Source organism: Crinia signifera, chromosome 2, assembly GCF_055691185.1.
Source record: "Crinia signifera chromosome 2, ASM5569118v1, whole genome shotgun sequence".
NCBI lineage: Eukaryota > Metazoa > Chordata > Amphibia > Anura > Myobatrachidae > Crinia > Crinia signifera.
The window spans coordinates 258,850,025-258,867,578 of NC_139218.1; the positions used below are offsets into that span (position 1 = coordinate 258,850,025).

General features: G+C 43.9%; 1 protein-coding gene across 5 annotated transcripts in view; it reads left to right on the forward strand.

Annotated features, from left to right (window-relative positions):
* NPAS2 (neuronal PAS domain protein 2) overlaps positions 1-15,350 on the forward strand; it is a 133,728-nt gene extending 118,378 nt beyond the window's left edge. For all 5 annotated transcript variants that reach the window (XM_083174369.1, XM_083174367.1, XM_083174368.1 and 2 more), the window contains 3 exons: positions 2,865-2,948; positions 5,418-5,592; positions 14,060-15,350. In XM_083174369.1, the coding sequence (XP_083030495.1) occupies positions 2,865-2,948; positions 5,418-5,592; positions 14,060-14,203 (403 nt within the window). In that variant the 3' untranslated portion in view covers positions 14,204-15,350. The remainder of the gene's footprint in view (positions 1-2,864; positions 2,949-5,417; positions 5,593-14,059) is intronic.
* Positions 15,351-17,554: the final 2,204 nt, after the last annotated feature.

Below are 17,554 nucleotides of genomic sequence, written 5' to 3' on the forward strand. Positions count from 1 at the left end.
TACAATATCTTGCAGTAATGTTTGGATGTATTACTATTAGTTTTACTGGAGGAAAGAAAGTCTTTATTTCTGATTGTTGGTAGTGATTTTTTTAATACATTAAATGTATTATTTATTGACATTTACTTCTATAGCCCCTGCACATTTGTTGTGCTTCCAATTGGGAGCAAAACATTAATAAAACAAGACTGGGCAATAGACAAAGTTGTAAGCAGGTACCAGGCCTGATTCAGAAATCTATGTAACCCCAATTGTCCAATATACTGCGCATGTGCAGAATGAGTCCTGCAAAATCACATGCAGTGCCCAGAGCCGCAGCTTGTCACTGACATGGGCCCTTATTCTGATTGACGCGGACTTTACCGCATACTTTCGGATCGCGTGTTTACGGCGTCTGCGCATGCGTGGAGAACGCAACGCGCATGTGCCACGCCTTGACTCGGTACCAGTTCGGCCAGATCCCGTCCAGAACTGTTCACCGCTCTCATTCGGGAAATAGGGGCGTATTATGGGCGTCATGCGGAATGACACATGGGCGTAGTTTCAAAGTGGGCAAAACGGGGCGGAAACATGGGCGGACACGGGGGAGTACACTTATGTTGGGGGGCGTACATTCGGAAACCACTCCGAATGCACGCGATCAAAAAGGGCAGAAATGTGCGGTGTCCACAAGTGTACTATTGCTTTGCGGACACCACTCGTTCATGCGCTAGGCGAACGTACGCCTAATGACTACAACCATTAACACCTGAACCCAATAGAATCTACTCCTTTACTCATTACTCACTAATAGGACGCTTGTCAGTGCTTTAATTGAAACCATTGCACTTCGATTGCTGTAAGGGTTAATGTGTGCAATGCATGTGTTAGGCATGCTTGTAAGGATATATTGGCATCTAATTGATTCCAATTCCAAATAAGCAGTTTTTTATGAGGATAGGTAATTGAATAAGTGGGTCATGTGATGTATTGCAGAAGATACATAATAGTGGGTTGTTTGGCGTAAATACTCCGCTTACGTGCGGTAGCACCGCTTGGCTCCCGTTCGGATGCGGTATTCCCGAGCATACTCTGTAATACTCTGTAATACCGTGCAGAATCTGAGTGTTTCTCCCGCACACGCATGGTTTGTATGTCGTCCGTAAACACGCCCTGTTCTTAAAGAGTGAGTCCGTCCGAATGCGGAGGACACGTGGGCGTTTCTACGGACGATGGCCGCACGCGGCAAAACACCGTGGCGTGCGGACCGCACCGTAAGAATGCGGGAATATCCGCACCGATCAGAATAAGGGCCATGGTGCAGCCTTATTAGGGCAGGCAGCACGCAGAGTTGGACAGTGAAGAAGATGGCATTTCTGAGCAAGCAATGGTCACAATGGTGATTCGATGTTGCAACTTCAGACTCTGGTCTGAGATTCTGGCAGGATGCAACTTTCTACTTCAGCCACCCCCAGCATGTATAAGCATATTCAGCAACAGTTGTATGCAAATATTATTATTATAATTTTATTTATAAGGCGCCACAAGTGTTTTGCAGCACCATACAATGGAACAGTGCAGGGAGACAAACTTAACATTACAGTAAATAAATAACAATAGAGTACAGGTAAAATTAATGCCACAATTCAATACACATTACAGCTTAAATGTAAGTAGTGAGGATTTGACCAATGTGCTACTAGAGGCTGGTGGCCAAAGATGGAGATGAGTATGTGGATGAAGATGGTCGCTGTGAGTGTTTGAGTATGGGAGTTTTGAGTATGGAGAGATGTGAGTGATATGTGTAGAGAACAGGGCTTTGACAACAGGAGGGAAGAGGGTCCTGCTCTGAAGAGCTTACAATCTAGTAGGAAGGGGAGACAGACAGATTACATGAGGTACAATCGAGTGGGAGGTGGCTTGATGGCAGGATGTAGGCAGGCAGAGATTGTCAAGGCAATGTGGCAGAGGTCGGAGGACAAGCCTCAGAACTAAGTTATGCAGCGGAAGGGTACGCTTTGATGAATAGTTGAGTTTTCAGTGACCGTTTGAAGCTTTGCAAAGTTGGGGAGAGTCTAATGGAACGAGGGAGTGCGTTCCACTGAAGGGTCCTGAACTCTGGCGTGGGAAGCAGTGATCATAGGGGAAGGAGAGACGACAGTTGTCGGCCGACCGTAGAGGGCGCAAGGGAGTATGAATGGAGATGAGGTTGGAGATATATGGAGCAATGGAATTAGAGATAGCTCTGCATGTGAGTTTGAGGTGTTTGAAGAGGATTCTGTAGGGGAATGGAAGCTGGTGCAGATTTTGTTGAAGGGGAGTGGCAGAAGTGGAGCTGCTGGAGAGAAAGATAAACCTGACAGATTGGAGAGGAGCCAGTTGGGAGAAAGCGAGGCCGGTGAGGAGAACATTGCTGTAGTTGAGCCGTGAGATGACCAGTGAGTGGATGATGAGTTTATTTGCAATGTTGCGTAACTGGAACCAACAGGAATGGGCCAGAGCTTGGATGTGGGGTGCAATGGAGAGGGAGGAGTAAAGAGTGACACCCAGGCAGCGGAGTTGGGCAATGGGGGGAGATGATGGTGTTGCTAATAGTGTTAGAGATATTAGTAGGGGGTGTAACCCTAGGTGGGGGAAAGGTTTAAAGCTGATCAGAATTGTGGTTTATTCAAATGTTCTTCAAAAGAAAGGGCGCTTAATAATAAAAATGGGAAACCAGCATTGAATAGGGCCCTGCTGCCATATCCCCCATTGAGAATGATGGCAGGAGATTGAATACCCCCCTTAGTCTTTGATATGTATAATTGTAAGGCATTTTGCTAATAGAAAAGTTTCACTCTTATAGATAAAATGAAAATATGAATTTGTTTCTCTTTAATATTTAGACTGTTGCTTAACCAACCTATCCAGCCAATGATGCCAAGCTCGTGTAGCACAAGGACATCTTCAGACAGTGGACATCAGTCAAAGTACAGTACAGTATGCTGGGAGAGTGGATGCTCATACAAGACACTTAATTGCACTGCTCGATTACTGCCTTAGGGACAGATATATCAAGCTTCAAAAAGTAATTAAATGGAGATCAGCTCGTAACTGCCATGTTACAAGTTTGAAAAATGACAAGTAGGAGCTGATTGGCTGGTTGTTTTTAACTCCATTTTATCACTTTTTTAAGCTTTTCTGTCCTTTAGTGTGGCTTAGGATAGAACTGTGAAATGAAATGCCAATTCCACACTAAACATGCACAATCTCAAAACAAAACATGGAATGTGATGAATATTCCATGGAACAAATATTGAATATTCCATGGAACAGATTATAAAATGTACTGTAGCTTATCTTTAGACAGGCTATAGGCAGGTTGTGTGGGTGTGTGAATGTGTGATCTAGTTGGTATGATGGTAACAGGGGATCTAAGAATGTGTTGCTGCCATCTCTTCGCAGCACCGGCCAGGCATGGTGGAGGGATCGGATCCACCATGCTCAGATATGCAAGTGGTTAGCACAGGGTTTGCTCAGTCCCTCGCACAGTACTGCACAAGAGGAATGCTCTAGCTGACATTTGCATATTGTTTCACTTTTTGTAAGAAATCGCAACACATAACTTCAGTCAGAATCAGACATGCAGGACATGTTCTGTAGTATCGGTCTGGCACAGGCGCAATCTACCAAACATCCCTACATTTTACTGTACATTGGTAATTTGTGCACTATCTTAGGATGTGATTGGACATGAATCGCCCACTAGTGCGTCTTGACAGAAAAAAAAAAGAAAACAATGTTATTGGCTGTTTCCTACTAATGTTTCTGTTATCAATTCATTTAAAGGAACATATTCAGAAATTTGTGGTAAATTTTGGCTGATTATTTCCCCATATTTTAATATTAACTAAACTGGACAGTAGTTTCTTTTCGATTTTTTGGCTTGATGCAGTTCTGGCTAACTTTTCACTTTTAGTAAGCAAAATAAATATTGCAATGGTTGTAGGGGCAGCTAAGACATTGCAATTTACTATCATTCCCTCAGATTCGCTAGATATGTGTATAACCAGTGCTACCGTGGCACAGCTGGTAAAATTCCCACAATAGCTGACTCGTGCTTAGAATATAATGAAACATAGAAACATAGAATTTGACGGCAGATAAGAACCACTTGGCCCATCTAGTCTGCCCCTTTTTTAAACATGTTACCTCAAACCATATTTGATCCTTATTTTTTTGTAAGGATATCAATATGCCTATCCCAAGCATGTTTAAATTGTACTACTGTATTTGCCTCTACCACCTCTGTTGGGAGGCTATTCCACTTATCTACTACTCTTTCTGTGAAGTAATTCTTCCTCAAATTTCCCCTGAATCTTCCTCCCTCTAGTGTCAGTGCATGTCCTCGTGTTCTGCTGCTCCTCTTCCTGTGAAAAATGTCTCCCACCTGTACCTTGTTAAAACCCTTGATATATTTGAAAGTTTCTATCATGTCCCCCCTTTCCCTTCTCTGCTCTAAAGTATACATATTAAGATCTTTTAGTCTTTCCTGGTATGTTTTGTGATGTAGGCCATGCACCATTTTAGTTGCCCTTCTTTGTACAGTCTCTAATGTATTTATATCCTTCTGGAGATATGGCCTCCAGAACTGAACACAATACTCTAGATGAGGTCGTACCAATGACCTATACAGTGGCATTATTACTTCTTTCTTTCTACTGCTGATACCTCTCCCTATGCAACCAAGCATCTGACTTGCCTTCTTCATTGCTTTGTTACATTGCCTACCTGCCTTTAAGTAATGGTTACAGTTATACCTTCTCTAAGTGTATCATGTATACAGTATTATTATTATTATTATTATTATTGATGATAATATCATTACAGGTTGAGTATCCCGTATCCAAAATGCTGAATTTTGGATAACGGATTATTCCGTATTTCGGAATATTTTAATATTTAAATGATGTATTTTGAAGTATCTTGCATTTATGCTGTATAAACACATAAAATACCCACAAATATATTTTATTACCACATAAAATACACACAAATATATTTTATTTGTTCAAAAAACAAGGTTTCAAAACATGAAACAAAATGTGTGTACTATCTCAGATATTGAATTTGAATGCCTAGCAATCATTTTCTTGCACATATATAGTGCCAGTTACATATCATGTCACCAGTAGTGCTGTTAAAGATGTCCCCAGTGAGTTTTTAGCAAAAAAAAATTTTTTTTTTCACTTTCTGGAATGTATGGTTTTCGGAATAATTCGGATAACGGATACTCGGATACGGGATACTCAACCTGTACTGTATATGTTACAATTGATCTGGTCACTAAAATATAAAATACCCTCAGTTTTGAAGGGATTATGGTAATTCCTTAGTGTTGTATAACAAACATGTTGCTGGGTAGGACTGCTTATCTCTTTTCTCTTTCTACATAACAGATATTCCCCAAGCTCACCAATATATAGGGGTTTAGAGGTACAGACGCCTGTCAGCAGCGGTCCTATTGTTGTAATGGGTCAAGCAGTTTTACGTTCTGGATTTACGGCGACACATTCCTCCTCCCAACAACCGAACATCCAGTCTGTGCAAGTTCCGCAGCAGCATTTTGTCCAGGTAAAAGATCTTGACTCTCACCTGCTGCCTCCCAAGCGTGGAGAATGAAGGATAACACTCACCTTAAGCGAGATAGAGAAATTTGCCAGTCGCACAAGTAAAAATAATTTGTTAAGTATTAGCCTCTTTATTAATTTTAGTATTGATGTGTCTGTGTCATAATGATGAGATATGCTACCAATGGACAATGATAGAGTAAAATTACACAAAGAAAAAAAATACTTGTTTCCTAGCACAGCGCCCAGATTTTCTGCGTACGGCACCGTAGGGAAATCACATCGCATCGGCCATTATAGCGGCATGCAATTTTTTCTTGACATTTTACACCACAATATCGCATCGCATTGCATGGCATGTCCCGCTAAATCGCATGTGATCGTATGCGATTTTATAGGGTGTGCGATGCCATGACATTAGGTATAAAATAATATGATTGTATGTCCCAAAAATAGAGTCAACGCACCCCCCCCACCCTGAAGTGTGGCGAGCACAGCAAGCCCCGTGATTGGCGGTGAAACGCGTCCTCCGACTTTTTCATTACCCCACTGTTCACGTCAGCGTGGAGTTGATTTTATATAGTGTGGCGAGCGCAGCGAGCCCGTGAGGGGACGCGGATTACTTTACATGTATTATGCGTCCCCTCGCGGGGTTCGATGCGCTTCGGGCATGGTGGCTCGCCACACTATATAAAATCAACTCCACGCCGACGTGGATAGTGGGGTAATGCAAAAGTCGGAGGACGTGTTCCGCCGCCGCTCGCCACGCTTCGGGGTGGCGTAGATAGTGGGGGGGTGCGTTAAACCTATTTTTTGGGACACACAATCATATTACTGTATACCTAATGTCATGCCATCACACACCCTATAAAATCACATGCGATCACATGCGATTTTGCGGCAGATGCGATGCGATGGCCCGGGGCTGAGAGAGCAGTGAATAAATGACATAGGAAAATCGCATCGCACATCGCATGGCCCTAAAATGGCCCATGAGATGCGATGCGATTTCACTATGCAGAATAGCCCACTAAGCTAATTGCTGCGTCGTGGGCGCCGTGCTAGGAAACAAGTACCGAAAAATGTCCATGGGTGGTGCACTGAGAGATATTCTATAAAAAATTACTTTTAATAGTTAGCAATATAAAATTCTGTGACTTAAAAGACAGACAAGGTAGATGAAAATATAAGAAATAAGTGATTAACCCCTTCCCGCCGCAGCCTGTTTTTGCCTTCCTGACAGAGCCCTTTTTTTCAAATCTGACAGGTATCACTTAAGTGGGGATAACTTTTTTTTGCTTTTACTTATCCCAGTGATTTTGAGATTGTTTTCTCGTGACACATTGTACTTCAAGTTAGTGGTAAATTTCGGTCGATACAGTCTGTGTTTTTTTGTGAAAAATACCAAAATGTCGTAAAAAAAAATGGAAAATTTAGCAATTTGCAAAATGTTAAATTTTCTGCTTGTGAGACAAATAATCATACCACTCAAAATAGTTAATAACTAACATAGACCATATGTCTACTTTATGTTTCCATCATTATTTCAACTTCCTTTTAAATTTTTTGGACACTAGGAGGCTTAAAATATGAATAGCAAATTCTCAAATTTTCAAGAAAATTTCAAACACTGATTTGTTTAGGGACCAGTTCAGTTCTGATGTGACTTTGAGGGACTTGTATGTGAGACACCCCCATAAATGATGCCATTTCAAAAACTGCACCCCTCACAGTATTCAAAACAGCATTTTGGAAGTTTGTTAACCCTTTAGGTGTTTCACAGGAATTAAAACAAAGTGTAGGTGAAATTTCAAAATTTCATTTTTTTTGCAGATTTGCAATTTTAATACATTTTTCTAAGGAACACAGTAGATTTTACTAGAGAAATGTGACTAAAAATTGATTCCCCCAATTCTTTTGTTTTCATAAATATCCTATATGTGGCCCTAGTGTGCACGTTGACCAAACCACAGGCTTCATAATAGAAGGAGCACCTACTTGATTTTGGAGCCTCCTTTTTATGAGATTATTTTTTAGGCACCATGTAGGTTTCTAGGCACCATAAGATGCTAAAAGTTAGGAACCCCCCCACAAGTGACCCCATTTTGCAAACTACACCCCTCAGGGAATTCATCTAGGGGTATAGTGTACATTTCAAACCCCCAGGGGTTTCACCAATTGTGGTACAACTGGGCTGTGAAAATGAAAAATTACATTTTTTACACAAAAATGCAGTTCTGGCTCAAAATTTTTCATTTTCACAAGGAATGAAGGAGACAAAGCACCCCAAAATCTGTGCCCCAATTTCTCCCGAGTACGGCAATGCCTCATGTGTGACCAAAAAATGGCAGGACTCAGAAGGGAAGGAGTGATATTTGGATTTTGCAGCACAGATTCTGGTGGAATGTTGGTGGGTGCTATGTCGCATTAGCAAGACCCCCAACGCACCAATACAGTGGAACCCCCCCACAAGTGACCCCATTTTGCAAACTACACCCCTCAGGGAATTCATCTAGGGGTATAGTGTACATTTCAAACCCCCAGGGGTTTCACCAATTTTGATACAACTGGGCAGTGAAAATGAAAAATTACATTTTTTTACACAAAAATGCAGTTCTGGCTCAAAATTTTTCATTTTCATAAGTTATGAAGGAGAAAAAGCACCCGAAAATCTGTGCCCCAATTTCTCCCGAGTATGGCAATGCCTCATATGTGACCAAAAAATACCAGTTGGATGCATGGCAGGACTCAGAAGGGAAGGAGTGATTTTTGGATTTTGCAGCTCAGATTCTGGTGGAATGAATGGTGGGTGCTATGTGGCATTAGCAAGACCCCCGAAGCACGGTGAAATGATGAACCTAATAATCCATAGATGTGTGGTATATTTTAAAACACTCCTTTATACATAGGCCGGGTTTGTCGGGGCAAGTTTCACAGTGGAAAATAGTATCCTTTCTTATTCCCTTTTTATAGCAAACTTTGCACCTTTTTTGTGTCCTGCCCTTTCTTGCAGTGGAGGGGATTTCGTTAGGAAAATGCTGCCCTGGTACAATACGGGGGCCAGTACTAGAAGTACTGGGGCCCTCTGCCTGCTGGTTTCCAAATATTAGGCCCTTTATGACTTCCTCTTGAAAGTGCATAAATGTCCCCCTCTGGCCGGTAGAACGGAATAGCACGTAAGCGTTATACAGTGCCATCTGGATGATATACACGGCCAGCTTCTTGTACCAGATTTTTGTTTTCCGCAGGGCACTGTACGGCTTCAGTACCTGATCTGAAAGATCCACTCCGCCCATGTACCTATTGTAATCTAGGATACAATTAGGTTTTGAGGTGTGGGTACTGGTACCTCGTACAGGGACGGAGGTGGTACTGTCTCCATGAATTGTTGTCAGTATAAGGACATCCCTCTTGTCCTTATATTTGACCAACAACATATTTTCGGTGCATATTCCCCTGCTTTCACCCCTTCTCAGTACTTGGGCAATGTGCGTTTTTGGGAGGCCTCTTTGGTTCTTGCGCACAGTACCGCAAGCTGCTGTACCTCTTGAACCAAGGGCCTTAAACAGGGGGATGCTAGTGTAAAAGTTATCCACATAGAGGTGATAACCTTTATCCAGGAAGGGGTGCACTAAATCCCAGACAATTTTTCCACTAACACCTACGAGGGAGGGGGGGCATTCTGGCGGTTTAATTCTTGAATCCTTCCCTTCATATACCCTAAACCTGTGGGTGTACCCTGAGGTGCTTTCACACAGTTTATACATTTTTATGCCATACCTTGCCCTCTTACTGGGAAGGTACTGGCGGAATTTAACCCTTCCTTTAAAATGTATAAGGGACTCGTCGATACAAATAAATTTTTCAGGGATGTACATCTCTGCAAATTTGGCACTGAAATCATCAATGACCGGCCTGACTTTGAATAGCCGGTCAAAGGTGGGATCATCTCTGGGTGGGCACTGTGCATTATCGGTGTAATGTAAAAATTTAAGGATTATCTCAAAACGAGTCCGAGTCATGGCCATACGGTAAAGTGGGGTGCTGTACAGAACATCTGTACTCCAATATTGCCTAATTTCTGGCTTTTTTACTATGCCCATATGTAACACCAGACCCCAAAACGTCATCATCTCTACTGCATCTACAGGGGTCCACCTAGCAAATGATGACGTGGGGTTTTGAGCAATAAACTGCTGGGCATATAAATTACTTTGGTCCACCATTAAATTTATAAAATCATCAGAGAAAAATAATTTGAAAAAGTCAATTTCTCTGAGACCTGTTGAATCAAATTGGATTCCTGGGATGGCCAAAAACTCAGGAACCTGGGGCTCAAAATTGTCTGGTGGTGGGGTCCATACGGGATCAATCATTTGGGGGGGGGTCTCAGCTGCTCTACGGGGGCGTCTTTGAGGGGGTCCCTCATCACCAGAGGAGGAAGAGGAGCTTAAGACGAATCCTTCAAATTCCCCGCTTGCATCACTGGCTGTGTCAGAGTCAGAGGCAAGCATGGCATATGCCTCCTCCGCTGAATACATTCTTCTGGATGACTGGGCTGACATTTGGGCTGACATTTGGGATGCCATTTTTATTTTTGTGTTTCTGTAAGTGTAATGTTTCAACACGTGTATAGTGTAGGGGGGTACAAACTTTATTTCAACACGGGGGTATGTAGTGTGTATGTAGTGCAGAAAAAAAAAATACTTTATACAGGAATTTGATCCCAATAAAAAAAAAAAAAAGGTCCTGCGCCAAAAATTGAGCACAGATGTTGGTCAGTAACGTCCGTCACTGAACAGCGCTCAAAGGCAACAGGACACCCACAAAAGCAACGTGGGTGTAAAAACAAAAAAAAACAATTTAAAAAAACTGCAAAAAAAAAATTATATCAACCCTGTGCCAAAAATGCTGTTCAGTGATTGTACGTCACTGATCAGCGCTCAGCGGCCACAGGACACCCACAAAAGCAACGTGGGTGTAAAAACAAAACCCCACTACACTCTCCAAAAAAAAAAAAAAAAAAATGCAGATCTGTGATGCAGTGATGCAACACTGCAGATCTGTGATGCAGTGATGCAGTGAGGGGCAGCAGGCACACAACTGTGGGTGCAACCTGACAGGGTATATATAAAAAAAAAAACCCTGGACCCCCAAAAAAGTTGCTGATTAATTAATTTAAACTGATCAGCACAAAAGGGGGGGCAGCAGTCAGTTGCACACGCAGCACAACCTTTGGTGCAACTGACAGGTATATATATATAAAAAAAAAACCCTGGACCCCCAAAAAGTTGCTGATCTTAATTCATTTAAACTGATCAGCACAAAAGGGGGGGAAGCAGGGGGGGCAGCAGTCAGTTGCACAGGCAGCACAACCTTTGGTGCAACTGACAGGTATATATATAAAAAAAAAACCTCTGCACCCCCAAAAAGTTGCTGATCAGCTCAGATATAGTGATCAGCACAAAAGGGGGTGCAGCAGACACAAAATATAGCACTCTCTATCACTCTCTATCACTCTCTCTCACTATATCTGACTATCTCTGACTATCTCTCACGATCTGTGACTCTATGACACTGCAGCAGCAGGACACAGGAAGTCACAAGATCCAGAAAGCATTCAGCTGCTGGCAGCACGCTACCAGCGGTGATCAGCGGTGATCAGGTAAGTATCAGGCAAGGTTCAGGTATGTATAGCAGGACAGAGTGGCCGGTGACCGCTCTGCACGCAATTCCAGACCGGAATGGCGTCTGCAGCGCAGTCACCGTTAGTTTAAATGGCGCGCCTTGGCTGTGATTGGTCCGTCGGTCCGACGGACCAATTACAGCCTTGGGGGCAGGTGGGGTGAGGTGTTGTCGTCACCGATGACCCCCTCATGCCCCCTCACACCCGGCGGTGATTGACACCTGTGTTACCGAGCGTCTGATTCGCCGGTAACACAGGAAAACGCTGCGACTGGCTGTTCACATTGAACAGCCAATCACAGCGATCGCCGACGGGGGGGCGACATCGCCGCCCCCCCTGGGCATGCAGGGACATGTCTGCTGTCAGGGACAGCAGACATCGTCCCTCTGTCACTGCGTCTCTAGACGCAGTGGCACTTTGAAGTCATGACGTATATATATGTCATGTGTCGGGAAGTACATCCCGGCCATGACGTATATATACGTCAAATGTCGGGAAGGGGTTAAAAAAGATTAAATCTTATCATGGAGAGGCTTCAGTGTTAGTATATTTTAATCGGCTCACATTACTTGGTTAAACCATTGCGTGTCTTATTCTAAATGGGGCACACTCACTGGGCGGTATTCAATGTGAATACCTGCAAGGTGCAGCGAATCCTTTTTTGGATTCGCTGCACATTCGCCACGTTCCGGAGCCGGCGGGCACCGGTATTCAACGTGTCAGGGGCTCGCTGCCCCTGACTGGCGAATATGAGCTCCTGCGGCGATTGCCGCAGCGAGCCTGAGGACGGTGCCAGGCAGAGAGATGGTAGTCTCTCTGCCTAGCCCTGAACGTTTGTGGGGGGTTAGATGGGCTCCCTGGGTGCCAGGCAGCACAGGCTGCCCCCCCGGGGTTACCAGCAGGGGAGCGTATATTCACTACACACGATCGTAATGAACGTGCAGTGAATATATGAATATGTAATGAGCGGCTCGGCTCCGGCGCCCCCTGCTGGATGCTGTGTAAAAAAAAAATATATATATTATTTTTAAAATTAAATATATATTCATGTGCTTACAGCACATGAATAAAAATAGCATGCCCCTCCTCAGAATAAAATTCCTGATTTTTTGACACCAAATGTAAAAAACAAAACACTTTATTTTAAAAGTTCACATTCCACTTCGCCATAAAAAGATAGCGATTGCTACTCGGTGAATCATGGCGAAAAAAACCTTGAAAAGTATTCGCCATGTGGTCATTGAATAGGGTGATTCACCGTTTTAGTCAGAAATTCACCAAACAGCACAAATTCGCCATAAAAACCTGGCGAATCAGGCTCATTGAATACCGCCCACTGAGAAGACATATGGACTAATAAGGCACTCAATACTGCTGTAATTCAGTTTGCAGTTATAGATGTAACAGTAGAGATGTTACAATTGTTGCTAAATATCCACAGATGGTTTAATACAATTGTATCAACCTGCCACAGCCTTTATCTGGATATGCTCAGTTATCTACATGTACAGTACCTAATATTCCCCGGTGAAGCAGTATTTGAATCAATATAATGCTGAACAATCCTCATTTAATGATGGTGTTTATTGTGCAATACTTGTAGTTTGCATATAAATGTTTCATGTAACATAGAGGGTGAGATTTAATGGGATGAGAGATTCAAAAAATGAGAGATTTGGTGAGAAATCTCCAGTTTTTTTAAAGAGGCAATCATTTACACTTCAAAATCAAACTGGTTTTGCAGAGTAAATGATTGCTGCTTTAAAAAAACTGGAGATTTCTCACCAAATCTCTCACTTTCTGAATATCTCATCCTATTAAATCTCAACCACAGTGATGTTTTTCAGACAATGGGTGCGAGCGGGCACGGCAAACTGCTAGTTTGCCATCCCGTTCACACCTAGAAGTGCACGGGGGGGGGGGGGGAGAGTGCTGGCATTCCTGCTGTGTTCCTGGCTGCTTAGTTGTGACCCCGAGTGTATAAGTAAATGTACCGCGGGTCTAGCTGCCACACACCTCTGCTGTGCGCGGAGGACAGAGTAGAGGCATGCTAAGTAGTAAGGCTTATCACATTAAAAATTCACATTTAAATATTAACACTGGAAGTAACCGCACACATGCAACAAGTGTGCACTTCGCAGTAAAGCTTTGTCAGGGCTGCTCAGTACACAGGGGGACGCAACTGCTCCTATCACCTAACCTGTCATATCACACACTGGCAGCCGTAAAGAACTGCGTTAATGGTGACATATATGTATACTCAAACTCGCAAAGTCTAGTTGCAGCATTTGCAAGAGGATGAGCAGTGTTAGGTCCCTCTGCATAAGCTGCACTAAACTGACAATCTTGGCTGCTCAGACTCACCAGGCCCACAACATGGGGTTACCTTCCTATGTGATACAGCCTAGGGCCAGATGCACTAAACTTCAAAAGTGATAAAATGGAGAGTGATAAACAGCCAGCCAATCAGCTCCTAACTGGCATCACAGACTGTTTGAAAAATGATAGGTAGGAGCAAACTTTTACAATCAAATGTGAAATGAGGGGGATATCTCACAGAACAGTTTTGGCAATGTCACTAGCTTCATTATTGTAATCACAGAAGCATGTAGCAACACTTCTAACCTATCATAAACCACTTCGCATATGTATAGTATGATTTATGTAAATCGTCATCCATGTTTGCGGTGATTAACCTTTCGATATCCATTGCTCTGCTTTAAAAGCTAAAAAAAAATGTATTCATGGAAACCATATTTACTGATATTATCATTTTACTCACTAGGTGGCAACACCAAGCACTTTACGGAAAGACCAGACAGGATCCTTGCTTCTGCCCTCTTACTCCCAGCATCAAGCGACTTTGGGGTTACAGCACCTTACATCCAGGAGAACTAATAGTCTCTCTGAGACATCTGGTGTGCAGTAACAAACCTGTGAACATTGTTCCTTGGAATAAGATAAAAATCCCTTAGTTTCTGCTGATTTTCTAGTCAGGAGGTGGTGTCACTACATAAGTTACTGACAGTGAAGGTGTCCGGTGTGGGATGTTCAGTGCATTCAGCTGGCTGCTGACGGAAATGGTGGTTCAGTACTCATACACTGTACCTGCAACAAAGCACCATTTCTCCTTATCTATTTTAAGACAAGCGTTTGAGTTGATTGGTTTTTGCATTTATCCAAGCACTGTATGCAGTAATTTCAGCATTAACAGACAATGTATCACTGTCCAAAGACTGATGACTAACTTATGGAAAGTGCGCCTGTCCTGGGCATGTCTCATACATAGGTCAGGAATGGCAATGTGAAGATCCTGCTCTTATCCTGCTCTGTTTTCCTCATGCATTCTGCACACTGGACTTTGCAGGATTGTTCCCTGATCCTCCTATTACATTTGCAGCTGAATGTGCATTGACTTTTTGGTTTTAAAAATGTACCTATTGTTGCATTGTAGTATGGGGGTAGCAAGTCATCTTCGAGAATTGAGATCTTGGTTCAAACAATAATTTTCACCGTCCCCTTGGAGATGTGAGGTGCAGTGAAAACCAGCTCACATCTCCAAGGGGACGGTGAAAATTATTGTTTGAACCAAGATCTCAATTCTACACTAGCAGTGTCACTTTTTAAGTACAGACCGGTCGGCCTTAAAAGGAGTACACCGGGCAGAAAGGACCTAACTATGAAGGGCCAATGATGGTATGCAGAGCACACCCATAATTAACCACTCAGTGCTGTCCGTGTGAATCTATACGGCTAAAAATCTGTGACAGGAAAGAAAAGACCCCGAAACACTAGTGTAACCCACAACAGTGGAGTTTCATAACTAAGTGCACCTCAAAGTCTATAGAGGATCTGGTGTGTCGACGTCCTGTTGGGATATACCCTACGCGAAAGAAATGCGAGAATTGTGTCAATAACATTTGCGAACCCCTGATGAAGTCCCTTGCAGGGACGAAACGTGTTGGGAACGTTTGTTTGCTAATCTGAAAATTTCTGAAACACAACATTCAAGTTTTTATGGTCTGAAAAAAGCACCTTAATTGAATGAGAAGAATAAAAGAGACTTTTTAATAAATGTTTATTAAGTATTGGACTTATTTACTACCAATATAACTAAAGGCTACCATAGAACCAACTATTGAGGGTTCAAACAGGGGCGCTACTTACAACTGCTATCCACATTCCCTTTCCCCCGTCCAACAGGGGTTCTTGTAAGTCCGGCAGCTGATATTTAAACACCAATTAGAAATCGCGAAACAAGAGTTTGCTCCATATATATATATATCTCCAGAGAGTAACAAGGGCAGTGACACTGTGGACTAATAACTAACAGTAAAAGTAGCAAATTAATATTGCGACTCAGCCGTTATTATGGCTTTTTTATGCACGGTGCGCTTGAAAAAAGCAAGCACTTGTAGTGTAAGTTATTAGTAAAGAGTGCCGCTGCCCGTTGTTGCTGTATTAACACATCCCTGGTCGTTTGGACTCTGCAGAGGGAACCTGGTAGTTTGACACCCTGATTTCATGATTGCTGGTATATTTATTTATTTACAGTTTCTTATATAGTGCAGCAGATTCCGTTGCGCTTTACAATAGTAGACAGTGATAAAACAAACTGGGTAACAACAGACAGACTTGGAGGTAGGAGGGCCCTGCTGCAAGCTTACAATCATATATATTCCACTCTGTATGTGTGATCCATATCCTGATAAAAGAAACAATTCACCCCAAAAACAGGCATGCTCTGTGAACTCTCTGTGTTTTTGGTTGCTCTGGAAAATGGGGCTGCTTGCAGGTATTTGGTTTGCTAATGGGGCTGCAGTGGGCGAAATAATGCACAGGTTTCACTGAACCTGTGTTTTTGGGGCAAAATGTATCTTTTATCGGGATGTGGATACCGGCCATAGTAAAAACTTTAGTTTTTCACTGTCAATGTTTTATCATAATCGTAATTTGATACCCCTCTATCTCTGAAAGGATATTGAAAGAACTTTATCATAGTTAAATAAGCTACGGTAGATTTATTGGTTTGGTTTAGGATAGGGTAACCTGATTGTGATCTGTACTTCAACACTGGATTGTGCAAACTAATTAGTTATCTTTAGGTTGATAATCACGTTAGATTAAATTTGACTGTTTCCTTGTTATTGTTATGGGCCCCACACACAGCACAATTTTCAGGCATTTTCTGAGCGATTTTACTAAATCACTCAGAAAATGCCTGAAAATGCATGTAAATCGCTGTGTGTATAGCCCACACAGCGATTTACATGCGCGCACCCGCCGTTCTGAATCTGCACAAGATTCAGAACGGACCTGCCTGTCAATCTAGAGCAGTCGCTCAGAAGCTCCTGCTCATATGTGGCCTCGGACGTGAGCAGGGCCTTCTGAGCGACGCTGGACGCCGCCCTGATGTCCCACAACGCCGCCCCACTTGGCACACCGGACGCCGCCCTCCCCTGCTCGCCGCACGAAGACAAGTGACACAGTAGACCCGCCGCCCCACCGCCTCCCCCTGCTCGCCGCACGGACACGGAGCAGGGGGAAAAAGCTACTCCGGACGCCGCCCCCCCCCCTGCTCGCCGCACGAAGACAAGTGACACAGTAAAGACCCGCCGCCCCTACGCCTCCCCCTGCTCGCCGCACGGACATGGAGCAGGGGGAAAAAGCTACTCACCTCTGCCTACCCGCAGCAACTCCCGGTCCCCGTCACCTGTCCATCAGAACCCGCCGTTCTGAATCTGCACAAGATTCAGAACGGACCTGCCTGTCAATCTAGAGCAGTCGCTCAGAAGCTCCTGCTCATATGTGGCCTCGGACGTGAGCAGGGCCTTCTGAGCGACGCTGGACGCCGCCCTGATGTCCCACAACGCCGCCCCACTTGGCACACCGGACGCCGCCCTCCCCTGCTCACCGCACGAAGACAAGTGACACAGTAGACCCGCCGCCCCACCGCCTCCCCCTGCTCGCCGCACGGACACGGAGCAGGGGGAAAAAGCTACTCCGGACGCCGCCCCCCCCCCTGCTCGCCGCACGAAGACAAGTGACACAGTAAAGACCCGCCGCCCCTACGCCTCCCCCTGCTCGCCGCACGGACATGGAGCAGGGGGAAAAAGCTACTCACCTCTGCCTACCCGCAGCAACTCCCGGTCCCCGTCACCTGTCCTCCCCTGCCGCCGAAGTACTTCAAGCCGCCCGCCCGCTCACACGTCCCCGTGCTGCCGCAGCTCCACTGCCACCAATGATAAGGCACCACTATTTATTTATTTATTTATTTATA